The following is a 16,049-nucleotide window of genomic DNA, read 5'->3' on the forward strand; positions in this document are numbered from 1 at the left end:
TTGACTATCTTGAGATGTTTTTTCAAGATCAATCAAAAACGAGAATGGTGGCCCCCATTTTTTATTTCAGATTTTTGATAAATGCGATGCTCGTCATTATAAATCAAAATATGAAGGAAAGTTTATTGAATAAATTTTGAAATATTTTGATGGGAATAGTTGACATGTGCAGTTTTTGGACGTTCGTAGAGGCGCACATACCCGCATTTTTCACTAATAGTTGAAGAATCATAGTCATCCAATGACTTTGATGGATTTAATTGTATAGATTATCTAATAGATTAACTGTGATTAAAGGTTCTTGATTACAGCTTCCAGTTGCTACCACATTTCACTATAAACCCCATAAATTGACATATTTGGAGAGCATCTTGCGAAAAAACGAGAATGGTGGCCCATCTTTTCATTGCATTTTTTAAATGTCCATAACATAATTGATACCATGCAAATTCTCAGGACAAAGTTATTGGCAAAATTTCTTACGAGGGAATTACCTTAAATTGCAGAAAACATATCATTTCAGACCAACCAAAGTACATAAGAAGAAAAAAAAAGAAAAAAAAAAAAGCCAAAAAGCACGAAAAAAAATTGTAAAGGATTTTCTAGGTGAAAGACAAGTTTTTGATCAAAATTTTACAATAAAATTAAATGTTAAAATGATTATTATGCGGGAGATTTTTAAATAGATATGATTCAATGGTAATTGAACTTCGTGTAGTGCAATTTATGTCTGAAATCAAACTTGTTATTAACAAATTGCACTCCTGCTACGCGGTCGTGTAATTTTGTAATCAGTTCAATTATCATTATTGACAATTCACAAAACAGTGTGAAAATGTCTGATGTGTAAATCTGATAAGTATCCAACTGACCTCTTTTCCTAAAGCTAAAGTTTCAACTGGCTGTAAATTGTTATTTTCCATATTATTCATATCGTTATTGTCCTCACTTGATTCTGAACCCTGTAAGCAGAATAAAGTATTTGCCACAATCCTTATTGATGCTGCCATAGTTAATAATGTCATAGTTAACTATGATGCTGATATTGTTGTTGCTGCTGCTACACTTTCTTACTGTTTTTTTCCTTTTTCCACATTTTTCCCCCATAAGTTATTATTTTGTCGTTTCATACTACAAGTTAAATCCATCTAAGTAGAGTATACAGTCAACTCTCTTTACAGCGGATACCCTCGTGACCGTCACTTAGTGTCCATAATAGCAAGCGTCCGCAATAACGAGAATTAATTACGGTCATATCTTTGTCAGTATTTTTGGCCGGGGATTTCGCTCCTGTCTGTAATAGCGATAGTCCGCATGGCGAGAGTTAATTGTAACATGTTTCTGAAGCCTTTTTGGAATGCTTTATTTTGAATGGATTTGTTAGAGTACCTGTTTAAGCTCTTCTCTGTATAGTTTCATTAACTCTAATACATTTGATGGTTCTGATGCTTCTGAATCACCCTACAGGTCAAGGAGATAAAATGTTCATTCAGCAAATCATTATTTAACACACAAAGAAATAAGTCCATTACACAAATAGAATTGATTTTTTTCAGCAGTTGTAGAGGAGTTTTCATTAAAGTGCCTATGACCTTTATTCTCCTTGCTTTTCAATATCGAAATATAACCTATTCTAAAAAACGCGTCGAAAGAATTTGATTCTGACGCTTCTTTCTATTTTTTTTCCTAGCGGTCAAAAGTGCGAAAATAGCAAGATGTGGCCAAGCGACAGGGGAGACTGGGTTAGTGACGTCAAAAGAGCAACATGTTCTTCTTGATGTGAAAAGAAATGTATGGGATACTGAAAACTTCCTTGCATTTCTTGGGTTTTTTAGAAGTCTTTGGACTTGTAACTGCTTTCTTGGGCTTCTATGAGGAAGTTCATTATCTAAAGATTCCATGTCCAGTTCTTATTAGGATTTGTAGATTAATTTACTGGTGTATCGAAGCGAACACAACCTAGTAAAGCAAGTGAGGTGATGGAAGTGGTTCCGACCCGGGGTTCCGACTAGTCTCCCCCACAGCCGCTTTCAGTGTCGTCACGCAGCGCTTTCTCCCCTCTCGCTCAGGGGAGAAAGCGCAGCATGACGACACTGAAAGCGGCTGTGGGGGAGACTAGGTTCCGACCCAATCAAATATTATCACATTGGCTGGGGATAAAAATTGTAAAATTTTAGTAAATACAACTAAAAGTACAGAAGCATAGATAGAAATTCTAGCGAGCCATTATATGGAACCGCAGCTGATAATAACAGGTAACATTTTACCCGCCATTGCTCAAACTGAGTCATCTGTGCTACGGATCGGGAATTTATTCTCGGTTTATTAAAGAATCAAACAGTTTTGGTCAGTGTGGTAACATTTCAGTGATTATTAAACTCTTAATTCTTAATTGCAATGTTAAAAGGGCTGTAATGAATGGTTGAGACAAAATTCCCGTACAATTTACACAATAATGCTACTAGTCACAACATTATAATTCTTTGCTACCGTAGAACCCCTTGAATTTCCCTCAATAGACGATCGTTTTATCTTCAAAGATAGTTATGGCTAGATACTGTGAAACAGGATAGAAAACTGATAGAATAGAAAATATTATATTTGAATATGAAACTAGTTCAGTACTACTACAGTATAAATATATAATGCAATTCATTTTTAATAGCTTTTGAAAAGTGTTCAGAAAAAGATTTTTTATGAACTGGCTGGAGTTATTTAATGAATTATTCTGTTGTTTATATTTGATGTTTCAGACTTGGAATCGGCTTGGAAGAATTTTTGTGCGGCATATCCATTCACAAATATATGACATATCAATAAGAATAATGCTAAAAAATCCATTAGTTAAAGGGTGTAGGTAAATGTAGTGCTCAGAGTTACTGTATGTGAAATCCATATGTTTTTGAAGCTAATATATTACACTTGATTCTGCTCGTGACAACCTAATATGAGGTTTTCCCTAGGATGCATTTATCTTTTCGCTGCTTCTCCTTTCTTAAAATATAATCTCTCCAAAAATAATTTCATTACTGAACGGTCTGAAGTCCTTAACATCCTCTAGTCACAAAGATGAGGCCTTCAGTTTGGAGGCGTAAAAAGGGCAAAGGTCATAAATACTAGTGACATTTTTAGAGAGAATGAGGAGACATCGCTATGACTCTCACTTTAGAGACCTTCAGTTTTGAATAGTCCCTTCACGATTCCCTGCGCCATCTTGAAAGGTAGCCGTGCCTTTGCATCGAATCGATATGAAAGGTGAGCTTGCAAGAGTGTTCAATGTGTTAAAAAAGTTGCAAGCTCAACGTAATTATGTATAGTAATTATTACTGGTGGGGAAAAAATCCTTAAAACGGGCTAAATTCAAGAAATAACCACGCAGAGCGAAAGAAGTGCTATTTCTCAATGATCGGGTAAAATGTCGAGGCTTTATTTCACGTTTCAATGATTTTATTGAAATGTTTGATGAATCTCCATACATTTCCTTATAACATGACACCACAGAAACCAAGCTTGAGCTACCTGTGATCCCTATGACGGATAGTTTTTCTTATTGAGCATGCCCAAAATCGTGATTATGTCAGCGTGTTCCAAAATTTGCGGATACGACCGTCTGGGCGTATTCGAAAATTTCCACTCTGGAGACCGTTTTCGAAAATTTGCGGATACGGATAGAAAAATTTCCAGCACGTGTGGACGCAACCCGTATTTGCAAAAAAAAATTTGCGGATACAAAAATTTCTGGATACGTGTGGACGGGGCCTAACACGTCTAGCCGGCGTTTTCGAATTGTTCCACTCTGGAGACCGTATTCGAAAAAAATCATTTTCGGTGAAGAATTGTTCAGGATCCGCCAGGACTAGTGTGGACAGTAGGCCTAACTGAATGAATAAAAATTCGGATTCAAATTTATCCGGCATAGTGTGGACGGGGAGTCAGTCTGATTTTTCACTGACTTGGGAAAATAGCGTTTTTCTATTTTATGCAGGTAATACAAAGTTTGTGATTAATATTCTAATTTCCCTTATATTTATCTTTCCTTTCCTTTTCCTGCTTATACTAAATTTAAAATAAATGTATTTCTTCCTTCATTCTGCCAAGAAGAAGAAAGACTACTAAAAAAATGAAATGATTGAAAAATGGAATATATCCCAAACCCTACCGTAAAAGAAAGATAATTCGAAGGCAATTCACCCTTACCAAAATTCAAATGAAGATGAGTACCTTAAAGAATTGTGGGACTGAGAGTTGGGGGACAATAAAAAAAGCTCTGAGATCTGAGTCTACATTTAATCCCACATTCCTAAGCATTCAAAGTCATGACCATGTTCCCATTAAATTCCAGAAAGACAAATTAAACTTACTGTGATCCACGGATGAATTAAAATTTCTTTTGCAGTTCTGCGATGAGCTGGATCAACTTTTAACATTCCAAGTAAAAGGTTTCTGGCTGAGAAAAGGAGATAAAAACAAATATTTCACTATGCATGTTACAACAGTGTGTATAATAGTAACATAGAACGCCAGACAATACCCAATGCATCTCTATGTTAAACAATTTCTCTCTCTTTCTCTCCTTCTCATTGACAAGTTCAAGATCATTCAGACACACATGATACAGTTGATTAAAATAATATACAATTTGTATATAAACTCTAACTATATGAAGGTATTTCTTAAAGTGCATACAATCCCTAATTCATTACTTTGAGAATTGATTCTACATTGATTAAATATATTAAGTAGCCCAATGATCAAATATTGTTTTTGAGTGTTGCATCTTTAAGTTATGAAGGTTAATACTTTCAATATATTAATAACTGTAACGTCATTTTTAAAAGGCATTTGAATGTAATTGTTGTAACTAGATGCTGGCCTTTATCAGCAAACCTTCTAAATATTGGCCATTATGACTAAAATTCAATACTAAGTACTGAATTGGGCTTATTTCAGTCCTAGGTAGGTACAAAACGAAGATTGAAGACCAAAGACCCTAAAACGAAGATCCCCCAAATTTACCCGAAAAAGTGCTGAAAGAACAGTGGGTCCTCGATTGTCCTCACAAAAATACTCGATTCTGATTGGACAAGAGGAGTACAATGAAATCTCAAATTGTACTCTGTAGAGCCTAATTAAATTCAATTTCGGTGAGTGTATTATAAGCGAATATACCCGAAACTGCACTGAAAGAGAAAACAATTGATTCAGATGTTATTGCTGATCCCAAAAACAGAGTAGCTCTTTATCCACTGAATTTCAATTGGAATTAGAATATGATTTTTTTAGGGAAGAAAACTGGAGAACCCTGAGAAAAACCCTTGAAGCACAGGAGAGAACCAATACTTAACAAGCAAACCCATACACAACGGAAATTACCAAATTGGCTCTATTTATTAATTAGTGCATGTGTCCACTTAATAGAAGTGCCTAGTGAACAGTGGTTCATCTTACAGTAAATACAGGGAGAAATTTTTGGGGCCCTTGTTAGCACTGTACTTGGATGTGGTATTGTGTAGATCATGTATATACAAAGCAATATTAACATCTGCAGCTAAAAAATTAACATTGGTTGAAATCTCAGGTGCTCACCTGATTCATGACATGTCTCCCAACATTCATCAGAAAAGTCCACTTCACCCTTTTTTATTAATTCATATAGTTTTTCTTCTGTATCAGCCATAAATGGGGGCCTTCCAGTAAAACTAGATAATATATTACAATGAGTAATGCAGGCAATTACTATGAAGCAATTCAGTTTTATATTTTACAGAGTTCCAAAATCTCCTCAACATATGACAAGTTAAAAAAATCAGTTACTACTTACAGAGTAAACATAATAACACCTATACTCCATATGTCACACTGCTGACTGTAACCAAGATCATCTATGACTTCAGGAGCTGTGAAAAATATTTATAATTTCTATCCATATCATTCTGCACAATTTTTACTACATCTAAAAAATTATTCAAAGTTCAATTTTGTTGAAAGTTCCTTTAGGTCTGATTCAATGTTAAAGAATGACAATGGTTATCATAGCAGAGAGGGTAACTCTAGTTTTCAAGGGGAAAGAAAAAGATAGGGTAACCTACAGTAAGCTCTACATTAGAGCTTGTTATAGTAAGGTTAACAATTGAAAAAAAAGCAAAACAGAACTATTAATTGGCAGCAGCAATTTTGATAAAATCTATTCATCTATTTACTGATAGTTATTGCTGTTAGCACATTCCATCAAAGTGCCCTCTTTATGTAGAATTAGGTTGGAAAAAAAAGTTCTATTGACAAGGTACTGTCTGACAGGTTTGCAAATTAGCTATCCCTTGTTTGTTTTTCATGTCATCAGTGCTTGAAAATTCTGGCAAAATGACTGTACTAGTTGCTCTTAAAATTATTTTGGTACCAAACCATAACATTGACATCTTACAAAATCTGCCTCTCCTCTTTACAGTTCTTCTGGTACCTCATGTACACGTATGTTGTACACACAAATAATATAGTGTCAGAAGTTACTTTACTCACCCATATAAATAGGAGTACCACAAACACTTTGCATCATAGAATCGCTCCCTACCCCACCCTTGACAATAGACAAACCAAAGTCTGTTATCTGAAATTATTTAAAAAGGCAATAAGTTGTATTAATCATTTAATAATTATATCATTTATGACTGATTTGATTGATAACTGGCAATTACCTTAATGTTTAGTAATTCATTGCCAACTGGATGACTCAGTAGAATGTTCTCTAGCTTTAGGTCACGATGAACAATATCTAGAAAATGTAATGGGATAATTTAGTCACCACATTTATTATTGTTCATAATAATAATTTTGAGTTCTTAGCATTCAGAGAGACGTGGGAAGATGTTGACAACAGCATGGTTCATGACCTCTGTCCTACAGGGTAAAAGTTCATTCATCATCCTAGTGGATATGGTGTTGGCATGGGTTTGCTGTTTAAACAAACCCTTAGGACCCTTGTGTAAATCACCTTTACAGGCAACATAGGTATCCTCAACAAAGATTACTTATCGATTTATCGAAAGACATTTCATGGGTAAAGTCTAACAATGTGACATGTCTTATAGCATTCAAATGCTTAAATGTCCTTGCTAGACTTGTCTCATAGATCATGTCTCTAATTTAATATTATATTATGATAGTACATTGCCATCCACTGAACACCCTTCATAGTATTCATTAAATAATTTAGCATTCTTCTTGAGCAAATGATCTTACAAAGTGGTTAACTACTCATTGTACAAGACTTTAATATCCCTGTTAATAACCCAATTGATTGTCACAGTTTTATCAGCTTGATTGGCTCTTTTGGCCTCATTCAAATGGTTGATTTTCCATAATTATCATGGTTACACTCGACTTGACCATGTTATGTAAAAGAACAAGTGAGACATCAACCCCTATTCAGTCCCTCAATTCAGTGTTATTTGACCATTTTGCAGCCTAGTCCGAGGTTCCATTGGCAAAGCAACCATTTAAGAAAAATAAGATCTTATTAGAGAATCTGAAGTCTTTGAATCCTGATCACTAAATTTCCAAACCAGTATCCAAGAATCACTGATTTGTTCAGTTAGAATTCTACTACAGTACTTTAACAGAGCTAGTTGATGGTAACTCTAAGTCACTGACTCTACACAGTCCTAGGCCTTGTGGTACCGGCCTTGTCATGGGTGCTTTCCTGAAATTGTGCATTATCACTGTAGGACTGTTTGTATAAAAAGAACATATTGTAGATGCAAAAAAACAAACATTGTAGAGCTAAGCGTTGTTGGCGTTGCAAAAAGGAGCTTATGAATAAATTGAACCTGAAGCAAGTAACTATTAATTCCTTGATATGCTCTTCAAATCAGATTAGTATTATTAATAAATAATAATCATGGTTCTGTGATTTAAGAAAGGTAATTAAAAGGCTTTGTTTAATGCCATTGATAAAATTCTTCATTGCATGTCTGACAGGGCATTACCAATTTCTAATTTTAACCAAGGCCTGGCCAAATGATTTGCTGACTCCTTTGTCAATGAATTTTCTTCTATGATAATAACAACAACGACGACTGACAACAACAACGACAACGACAACGACAACGATAATAATAATAAGCCTGTGTTCACCATTTCTGTCATCAACCAAGAAGTCCATCATTACACCATCACTGAAGAAATAATTGTCACTGGAATTATGTGTAGACATTTTCCAACTTGTCATTTATTATTAAAATATTATAAAAAGCTGTTGCTCTCCAACTGAAAGAACATTTGTCCAAGAACGGCCTCCATCAAATGACGATAGAAAAATGATGAACACAGGATAGATGATCCTTTCCATAAAATCTATTGTTACTGACACTGCATTCCTTAATGATACGAAACAAGACTCTCTAAGAGCATATACTGGGTTGCCTTGTTATGACATCATTCCAATGTTTTGATAAGCAAAATTTTGTGAAAATTAACGTCTGTAATTCTTATAGCTCTAAAATGAAGTCGGATATCCCCTTTCTATTTCAGTCTTTGAAAATACTTTGTAATAACTAACTTTAGAGGAAAAATCACAAAAATCTGACTATGGGATGAAATCGAAACAAGACCAAATTGGCTCAGAACTTAGTGAGATTATTTCACTCAGAAATTTTTTGTTTACTCGCTGATATAAGACGAGCTTTTCTACAAATTGCTTTACTTATGTTATTCTGCACGTCAAAGCTTCAAGTTTAACTTCTGGTTTTACCGAGATTGATATCAATCAAGCCGTGGAAAAATAAACAGTGTTTCATTATGCATGTTACACTATTTAACAACCTAGCTTGCCACGACCCGACAATATGAAATTGTCCAAACTTGCCCGCTGTAAATAAACCCGATGAAAGAAGTTATGTCAGTATTTCACTCATAAAATATTCATTTGCTCACTCAAATAAGCCATCTTTTCCTAAGAATTCTCTTTATTCGGGTTTGTATATCACTGGTTGTTTCTTAGAGCAAATCTTCGAGTTGTTGACCGAGACAGTGTTTATGATCTGATATCGTTTGAAGCCTAGTTAAAAGAGTTCATTGAGAAACACTTGATTTATATTGTTCTTTAGTATTTTTTCAATTTCTTCTTTTGTTGTTTATTATTTTATTGAAGAAATCATTGCGTAAAGTTGACTGTTATTGAGAGTGTTTGCCGTGGCATTGAAGCTTGTTGATTGCCCTTACAAAATTATTTTACTTGTAGTCTTCATTCAAATCAAAATTAAAACTCGAACAAACCTTTTAATGCTTTCTATGTTCGTTTATAGCATTTAATTTCACTGAATCAGTGAATACGAATGAGAATAAATGACTTACTAATAAAGCTCCGCGATGAAAGTCTACGGCTTGAAATTGAAGGTCGCCAACTTTATTTAATGATGGACTTTGCTCATGTCCCGATAAAAAGCTGAAGATATATTTTTGGCCACATATATCCTCAAAGAACATACACGATTCAATTCCACTAGCCTGCATGTTGCCTGCATGTGAACTCGCACATGAAGTTATAAACACATCATTGATCCAATCCATATATGGGTAATATTGCGCAACTATTCCATTTTGTCGAGAAGAAAAAAAAAACAGACGTATTTTAAGACTGGTTTGCCACAGGCAACCAAGTAATGATGTCTCTGTAGGGCAACTGACATGCTGTTTTTCTACTTTTACTAAATTTGTCTGCTGCTTTTGACATTGGTGAACAAAATATTTTATCAAGGCTAGAGTTGCACTATGGAATCACTGACCAAGCTTTATGGTGAATGGAAATTTATTTGTGACATCATTTTAGTTTTCCCTAGGTCCATGGATTGGACTCAGTGAACTAAGAATTTTGTAAGCAAAATTTAAGCAAAATGGAAATAAAGATAATAAAAATAACAAATATATTTATTGGGTAACTAATAAAGTTTAACTTTTTTCCGATTAAGCCCATAAATTATAAAAATTATATTGCTTTGAGTACACAGCAACATTGTCTGCTGAAATAGCTGTAGCATATGATTTAGCTCTCAGCAATCTTTGATATAGTGCAGAGAGAAAACAATAGGCTGGAGTATTGTATAGTGATTATGAAGACAGAGTGTTCAATGTCATTGCCCCAACAAAGTTGTGGAACAAACTTCCTTTTGATTACCGGGTTACCTGTGGACAATTGGCATGTGCCAACTGTCAATCAAATGAATGTTAAACTATGATGCCAAGCGATTAATAGAGGGCAGAGCTGGTATATCATGTGAAATAAATTAATGCCTACGATGCTCTTTTTTGTTGACTGCTGTTATTAAAGACAGCCGAACTAGAAATATTAATTTACTGAAATGTAAACAAGGATTTCTAGCTATAGATGGTGAGGACTTCGAAGAAATGATAATTTCTAAGAATTTTCAAACTTTATTGGCAATAGATTATTTTGGTTAACTATCCATGCTTTGATTTAGTATTCAAAGCAGCATTTTCTGTAATCCAACATCATTTGTAAGGGATAAACTAATCGTGTTAAAGAACTACATGCCTAATCAATGTCTTCAACTTTTAAATTAATTTGCAAGCTGACCCGATTTTGATCACTAGATGCTATATTGTAAAGGTATTTTGGCTCTAAAAACTACTACAAATAAATACTATGAGTTATTTTGAGTTTTCATTTTGTTATTAAGAGTAATAAAATGATGAAAATAAATTTCTAAAATGCATGAATTTTGACCTACATTTTCTTTTAGAAAATGTCCATTAATTTCAATAAATAAAGATTAACCAAGGAAAGTATGAAGAGTCAAGCAATTCTGAGAGAAATCCTGAACAAAGATAAGCACGTCTTACCGTTTAAAAATAAAGCTTTAAGATTTAGCGACTTTTGCAGCTGAACTATGCAGAACATAATTCGAACTTCTTTGGAAAACATACTTGCCTGCACATCTTCTACCATATTTGAATGCTAAGATCTGAAGTTTGAGGGACTCCTGGAATTTGGATATTTTATATCATTTGGATTTTCTCATAATTTTATATTCAAAATGATTTTCACTGTATATTAGTTGATCTGTCATCTAGCAACTTATTTTCACTTTGCCCTTACCAAGGATCTTAGCCCACTAAGCGTCTAATTGTCCAGGTAACCCGGTCTACTTACAAAATGACATAATAAATTAGAAGCCCCTATATAAGATATAATCATATAACTAGCTAAAATAAATATTAAATGGTTTATAAAAATGATTTACTATTTCTCTGAATGACCTAAAACATGACTATGCACCTTAACTAAAATTCCCTAATATCTATATCCTTAATAATCGTGTAATAATCTTAAAAACTCTAGCAATGTTCAAAGAATGACCAAAAACATGTCTTTGGATCTTGATTAAAAAACCTGGCCTAATGTCTATACTCTTAATAATCATAACGAACACCAAAAACCTGTCTATGCATTGTGGCTAGAAAACTCTAAATCATGTAATAATCTTAAAAATTATAGCAGTGTTCGATAAACGACCATGAATAAACATGTCTACGTAGCTTGACTAAAATACTCTAAAATCTATACCCTTGATTAACAGATCAAATTAAAACAGTTTTCCGTGTTTGATAGTCTGATCAAAACATGCGGGATGTTGAGAGAACGCGAGAAGAGCTTCTCGAGTGTTCTCCCAACATCCCATGTGTTTTGATCAGAGTATCAAACACGGAAAACTGTTTTTGATTTGTTTTATAAAACAACAAACTTGCGAAAAGATCGAAAAAGGCAAAATTTAAGTAAATTCCCCCTACCTGCTGTCTTATTCAAACTGACCAATGAGTGCGCACAATAGATTAAAATCTGACAGTTGCAATACTCGTACGCGCTAAATGACGACAGCATGTTTTGATTCTCTCATCAAACATGGTTTTTGACCAATCATAGCGCACGTAGTATCCGTATTATTTTATAAATTTACACATAAATCTTAAACGTTCTAGCAATGTTCAATGTGCTTGAAATAACAAATTTTGTGCATGTTGCATGAAAACAGCCTTTTTTTCTTCACACCCCACAACTGTTGTCAGTACAGAATCTGCATATGGGTTGAACAGCCAAAATGTCCATTATGATAACATTATACCGGTGGACGTCATAACCTTGATAATATCTCTCCTTCAGTTCAAAATGCAATGGTTCGTACTTTCTTTTCTTCATCTATTATTTATTGTTGTTATTTATATTATTATAATGATGATAATAATTATTATCGTATAATTTTTCAATTTCAATTATAACTGAATAACTGACCTCATAAACGAAACGTTTTACTTACCAAAGTCATGTAAATAGGCAACAGCACTTGCTAGCTGTTTTATGACAGTCCATGTTTCCTGGAGTATGACATATAAAGTAATTAAAGCACTGAATCAAATGGTGAAATACAAAACAGTATCCCAGATTGCCTGTTGACCAACTGACCAACTTACTCTTCTCTCAAAAATACTCAACTTTTCACAGCTGTGAAAAGGTCGACAGATGGCTGTTTGACAGTGGACATGTTCTTAACTCACTGACATCTTGTCATCATTCCAATGTTAGGGGGCCAACTGTCAAATGGCCATGGCCGCGAAACATGCTAAGATTTTTATTGCCTGACCTGGTCAGTTTTCTTTCAAATTTGACAAATCACTTTCACCTCTTCATTCCAAAATCAATTCAAAATAGGTTTTAGGGTGCCTTGAGATTACAAAGACAAATTTTCAAGTTTCAAGGGAATGTATAAAGTACTAGAACCCAGGTCCTCATGGACAGGAATGGTAATTTTGGATAGAAAATTCAAATTTAGTCGCTTATAGCTCGTCTATTAGTATGGTGACACCCTATTTTTTTCTGTTCTTTCAGTATGAGCAATAAAAATACTATGTCCCTGCTCGACATGTTTATAATGAGGAACGTATTTTGAGGTGCCAAATTGCGTACAATTTTGCTTCTAGAATTCAGTTTGAAGCTTATTTGCAACTCATCAAATTAATTTTACAACTTGAAACGCTAGATAAACATAAGACCCGTCCTTTAGATTATTCTAGGCTTTTGGAATAGTTGAAATCCTTCACTCTCCACACAAAACCTTAAGTGTATGTATGAAACAAAATCCAATGTGAATGATTGGAATTACCCCCTATTATGATCTCTTATAACTTGAGATTTACAATAAAACTGCTAATTTCCCCCTATTGCTGTATGATCTCTTATGACTTGAGAACCAAGTCATTGACCCCTACTTTCCCCCCACTTTTTTGAAAGCAACTGTAAGATCTTTAAATGACTAGATTAAAAAAATTCATGTATGAATTCCTTCTGTCCAGTAATACCTTAAGTAAGCCTTCCATAATTAGAAATTGGCTCTGAATCATAAATTAATAATCAATGATACGATATGAGTGATGATGGAAATAACATAATTGTGGGAGATAATCAACTATTGACTTACTTTTTCAGTAAGCCTCTTCTTTTTTTCTAACAGCTTTTCCAGTCCTCCAGCATCACAAAGCTCCATGACTAAATACATCCTCTGAAAACAGTGTCAAAACAATGTAACCCTCCATAAATAAAGTTTATTGTATTGTATTGTAATGTCATTTAAAGATTTAAGAATGTTATATAAGATCGTAAAGTGTGTTGGAAATAAAGTTATACAGTGTACTGTTGTTTAGCCTACCCACGACATTAACATAACAGGGGAGGTCAATTACTTAAATGTAAAAGCTGAAAGCTGCATGGATTGGAGTGGTCAGTCTCTCCCTCACAGCCATCATCCCAGGCCCCCACAACCGCTGCTCATTTGAATACATTGCTTCATGAGAATGTACATGTACCAATGAAAAGCCAGCTTCTACTGTATTTTCTGGAAAATTTGACATTTGATTTTCCATTTCTTTTGGTTTTCTAAAACCGTTTAGAGGTTTTTTGCTAGAACATTTCAACATTTCTCCAGGTTTTTTGATTTCAAAAGTTTTCCTGTTTCCAGAGAACAATAATTATACTAAAACTGCTCAAATCTTCAAATTTCGTATTTTTAAAGGGGATTTATTTTATGGATGGTTTAAGGAGGTTTAGGAATCAAAGGGTTAATGATCGCTGCTAAGTAGACTAGGGTTCAAGGAAAGTTAATCATTGATAATGGACTTTATTAAATATAATAATATATCATAATCTTAAATTTTATATAGTCCTCATGAATTCAAAGCAATAAGCTGCATGACAAATAATTACCTTAGAAGTTTCATAAATCTCCTCTAGGTGGACTAAATGCTCATGTTCAATTTTTTTCAATATCATAACTTCTCTTTCTAGCAGCTTCACTGCAGAGCTCCCAGCCTGAGTTACAAAATAATATAATCAAAAAGTAAGGATTTCTGATCATAAATCTTTAGAAATGCCCTTCAATGCCAATGAAAGATAATTTAACTGTTACAGGGGACCATACCATGCTGTCAAGAAGGTCACAACGCTTCAGTGTCAGGGTAATGTTCTTAAACGGTTCCAGTCATACCATCTCACTATCAGTGTGTACAAGTGGGAGATTGCAATTCTGGTTTACAGTCAACTTGCCCACGGACCAACTTGCCCACGTATAAAATCATCGATCATGGGTTGACAACTCGCCCATGCAAACTCGCCCACATTTAGAATCATAGTGTTTAGAATATATTAAAACTAAATTAAAGTAGTTCGTGATTTATTTACCAAACTTACTTGACACTTAAGCTCAAGACTTCAAAACGTGAGCATTTTATGGACCATAATGGACTCGCCTGGTCAAAAACAAAACAACTCATAAACCAATGTAAATGTATAAAAAGTTTGCCTTCTGAAGTCTTGGGCTTAAGCGTCAAATAATAAGTTTGGTAAATCACGTACTACTTTAATGTAGTCTTAATATACACTGTACGGTTAGATATTTCTTAAAGTGATTTTACATGTGGGCGAATTGGCGTGGGTGAATTGGTCCGTGGGCGAATTGACTGTAATTCAACTGTAGAGCAACAAATAATATTTAAACTGTTGTTGCTAGTATACAACGGGTTAAATGGACTACCTCCTACCTATATATCTGAGCTCCTTTGTTATTGAACATACATATTCTCACTTCTATCTGGTAATCAGGGACTATTAGAGGTTCCCTATTCTAAATTAAAAGCCTATGGGTTATTTTCAGTGACTGCTCCTAAACTATGGAACACATTACCCGTCTTCATAAAACATTATTGTTATTAGTCATGACTCGCTTTAAGCTGTGCAGTGAGGTTTCTGTATCTTGTATCTCCTATACTGAAATGCTAAGAAAGCCGAGAGGGGACTTCAGACTTCAGAGATAATCATTTCAGAGATAGTAATTTCAGAGATAGTAATTTCAGAGATAGTAATTTCAGAGATAGTAATTTCAGAGATAATAATTTCAGAGATAATAATTTCAGAGATAATAATTTCAGAGATAATGATTTCAGAGATAATAATTGGGAATTAATATATTTGCAAATTCTTGCAGTTTTCTTTAACAGCACTAACATAAAAAAAAGTTCGCAATTTTCTTGATACCGTATTAAAATAATTAATATCATATACTAGTAAAAAAAGTTCGCAAATTTATCAACTTTCATAATTTCCAGCGATGGTAATTTCAGAGATAAAACTCATTATGCAATGACTTCAAGTCTTCGCTTCGTCTGATTTAGATCTTCGTATGCATTATGAACTCCATTATAGCCCCTACATTTTGGTAAGTAAAAGTCATTCAATGAATTTTAATTGTATCATATGAGCTATACTATCGGGTGGTCTGCATTTAGGCCTAAAGTATATATCATGCTATACTTGTTTAGAGTGGATGCCAGTGGATACCTGATAACCCCAAAACATAGGGACTATAACGGAGTTCGCAATCGGCATACGAATCGATCTAAATAGAGAAGACGAACCAAAGACTTGATGTCATTGCATAATAAGTTTTATCTCTGAAATTACTATATTATTGTTAACTCTGAAGTCTGAAGTC

At 34.1% G+C, this 16,049-nt stretch overlaps 1 protein-coding gene across 1 annotated transcript in view; it reads right to left on the bottom strand.

The window, feature by feature from the left end:
- The window catches only part of LOC116300740 (serine/threonine-protein kinase 33), a 53,048-nt gene that overhangs the window by 7,258 nt on the left and 29,741 nt on the right, over positions 1 to 16,049 (bottom strand). Inside the window, exons 3-12 of the mRNA XM_089031316.1 lie at positions 14,267 to 14,371; positions 13,485 to 13,565; positions 12,327 to 12,384; positions 6,693 to 6,769; positions 6,517 to 6,604; positions 5,822 to 5,897; positions 5,587 to 5,699; positions 4,362 to 4,447; positions 1,390 to 1,461; positions 873 to 962 (exon numbers count right to left, since the gene is read on the bottom strand). Of these exons, the coding sequence (XP_088887442.1) occupies positions 873 to 962; positions 1,390 to 1,461; positions 4,362 to 4,447; positions 5,587 to 5,699; positions 5,822 to 5,897; positions 6,517 to 6,604; positions 6,693 to 6,769; positions 12,327 to 12,384; positions 13,485 to 13,565; positions 14,267 to 14,371 (846 nt within the window). The remainder of the gene's footprint in view (positions 1 to 872; positions 963 to 1,389; positions 1,462 to 4,361; positions 4,448 to 5,586; positions 5,700 to 5,821; positions 5,898 to 6,516; positions 6,605 to 6,692; positions 6,770 to 12,326; positions 12,385 to 13,484; positions 13,566 to 14,266; positions 14,372 to 16,049) is intronic.

The sequence above is a fragment of the Actinia tenebrosa genome, unplaced genomic scaffold (genome assembly GCF_029948245.1).
Source record: "Actinia tenebrosa isolate PJP-AT-01 unplaced genomic scaffold, QUT_ActTen_1.0 PGA_scaffold16__25_contigs__length_10494907, whole genome shotgun sequence".
NCBI classification, from domain to species: Eukaryota; Metazoa; Cnidaria; class Anthozoa; order Actiniaria; family Actiniidae; genus Actinia; species Actinia tenebrosa.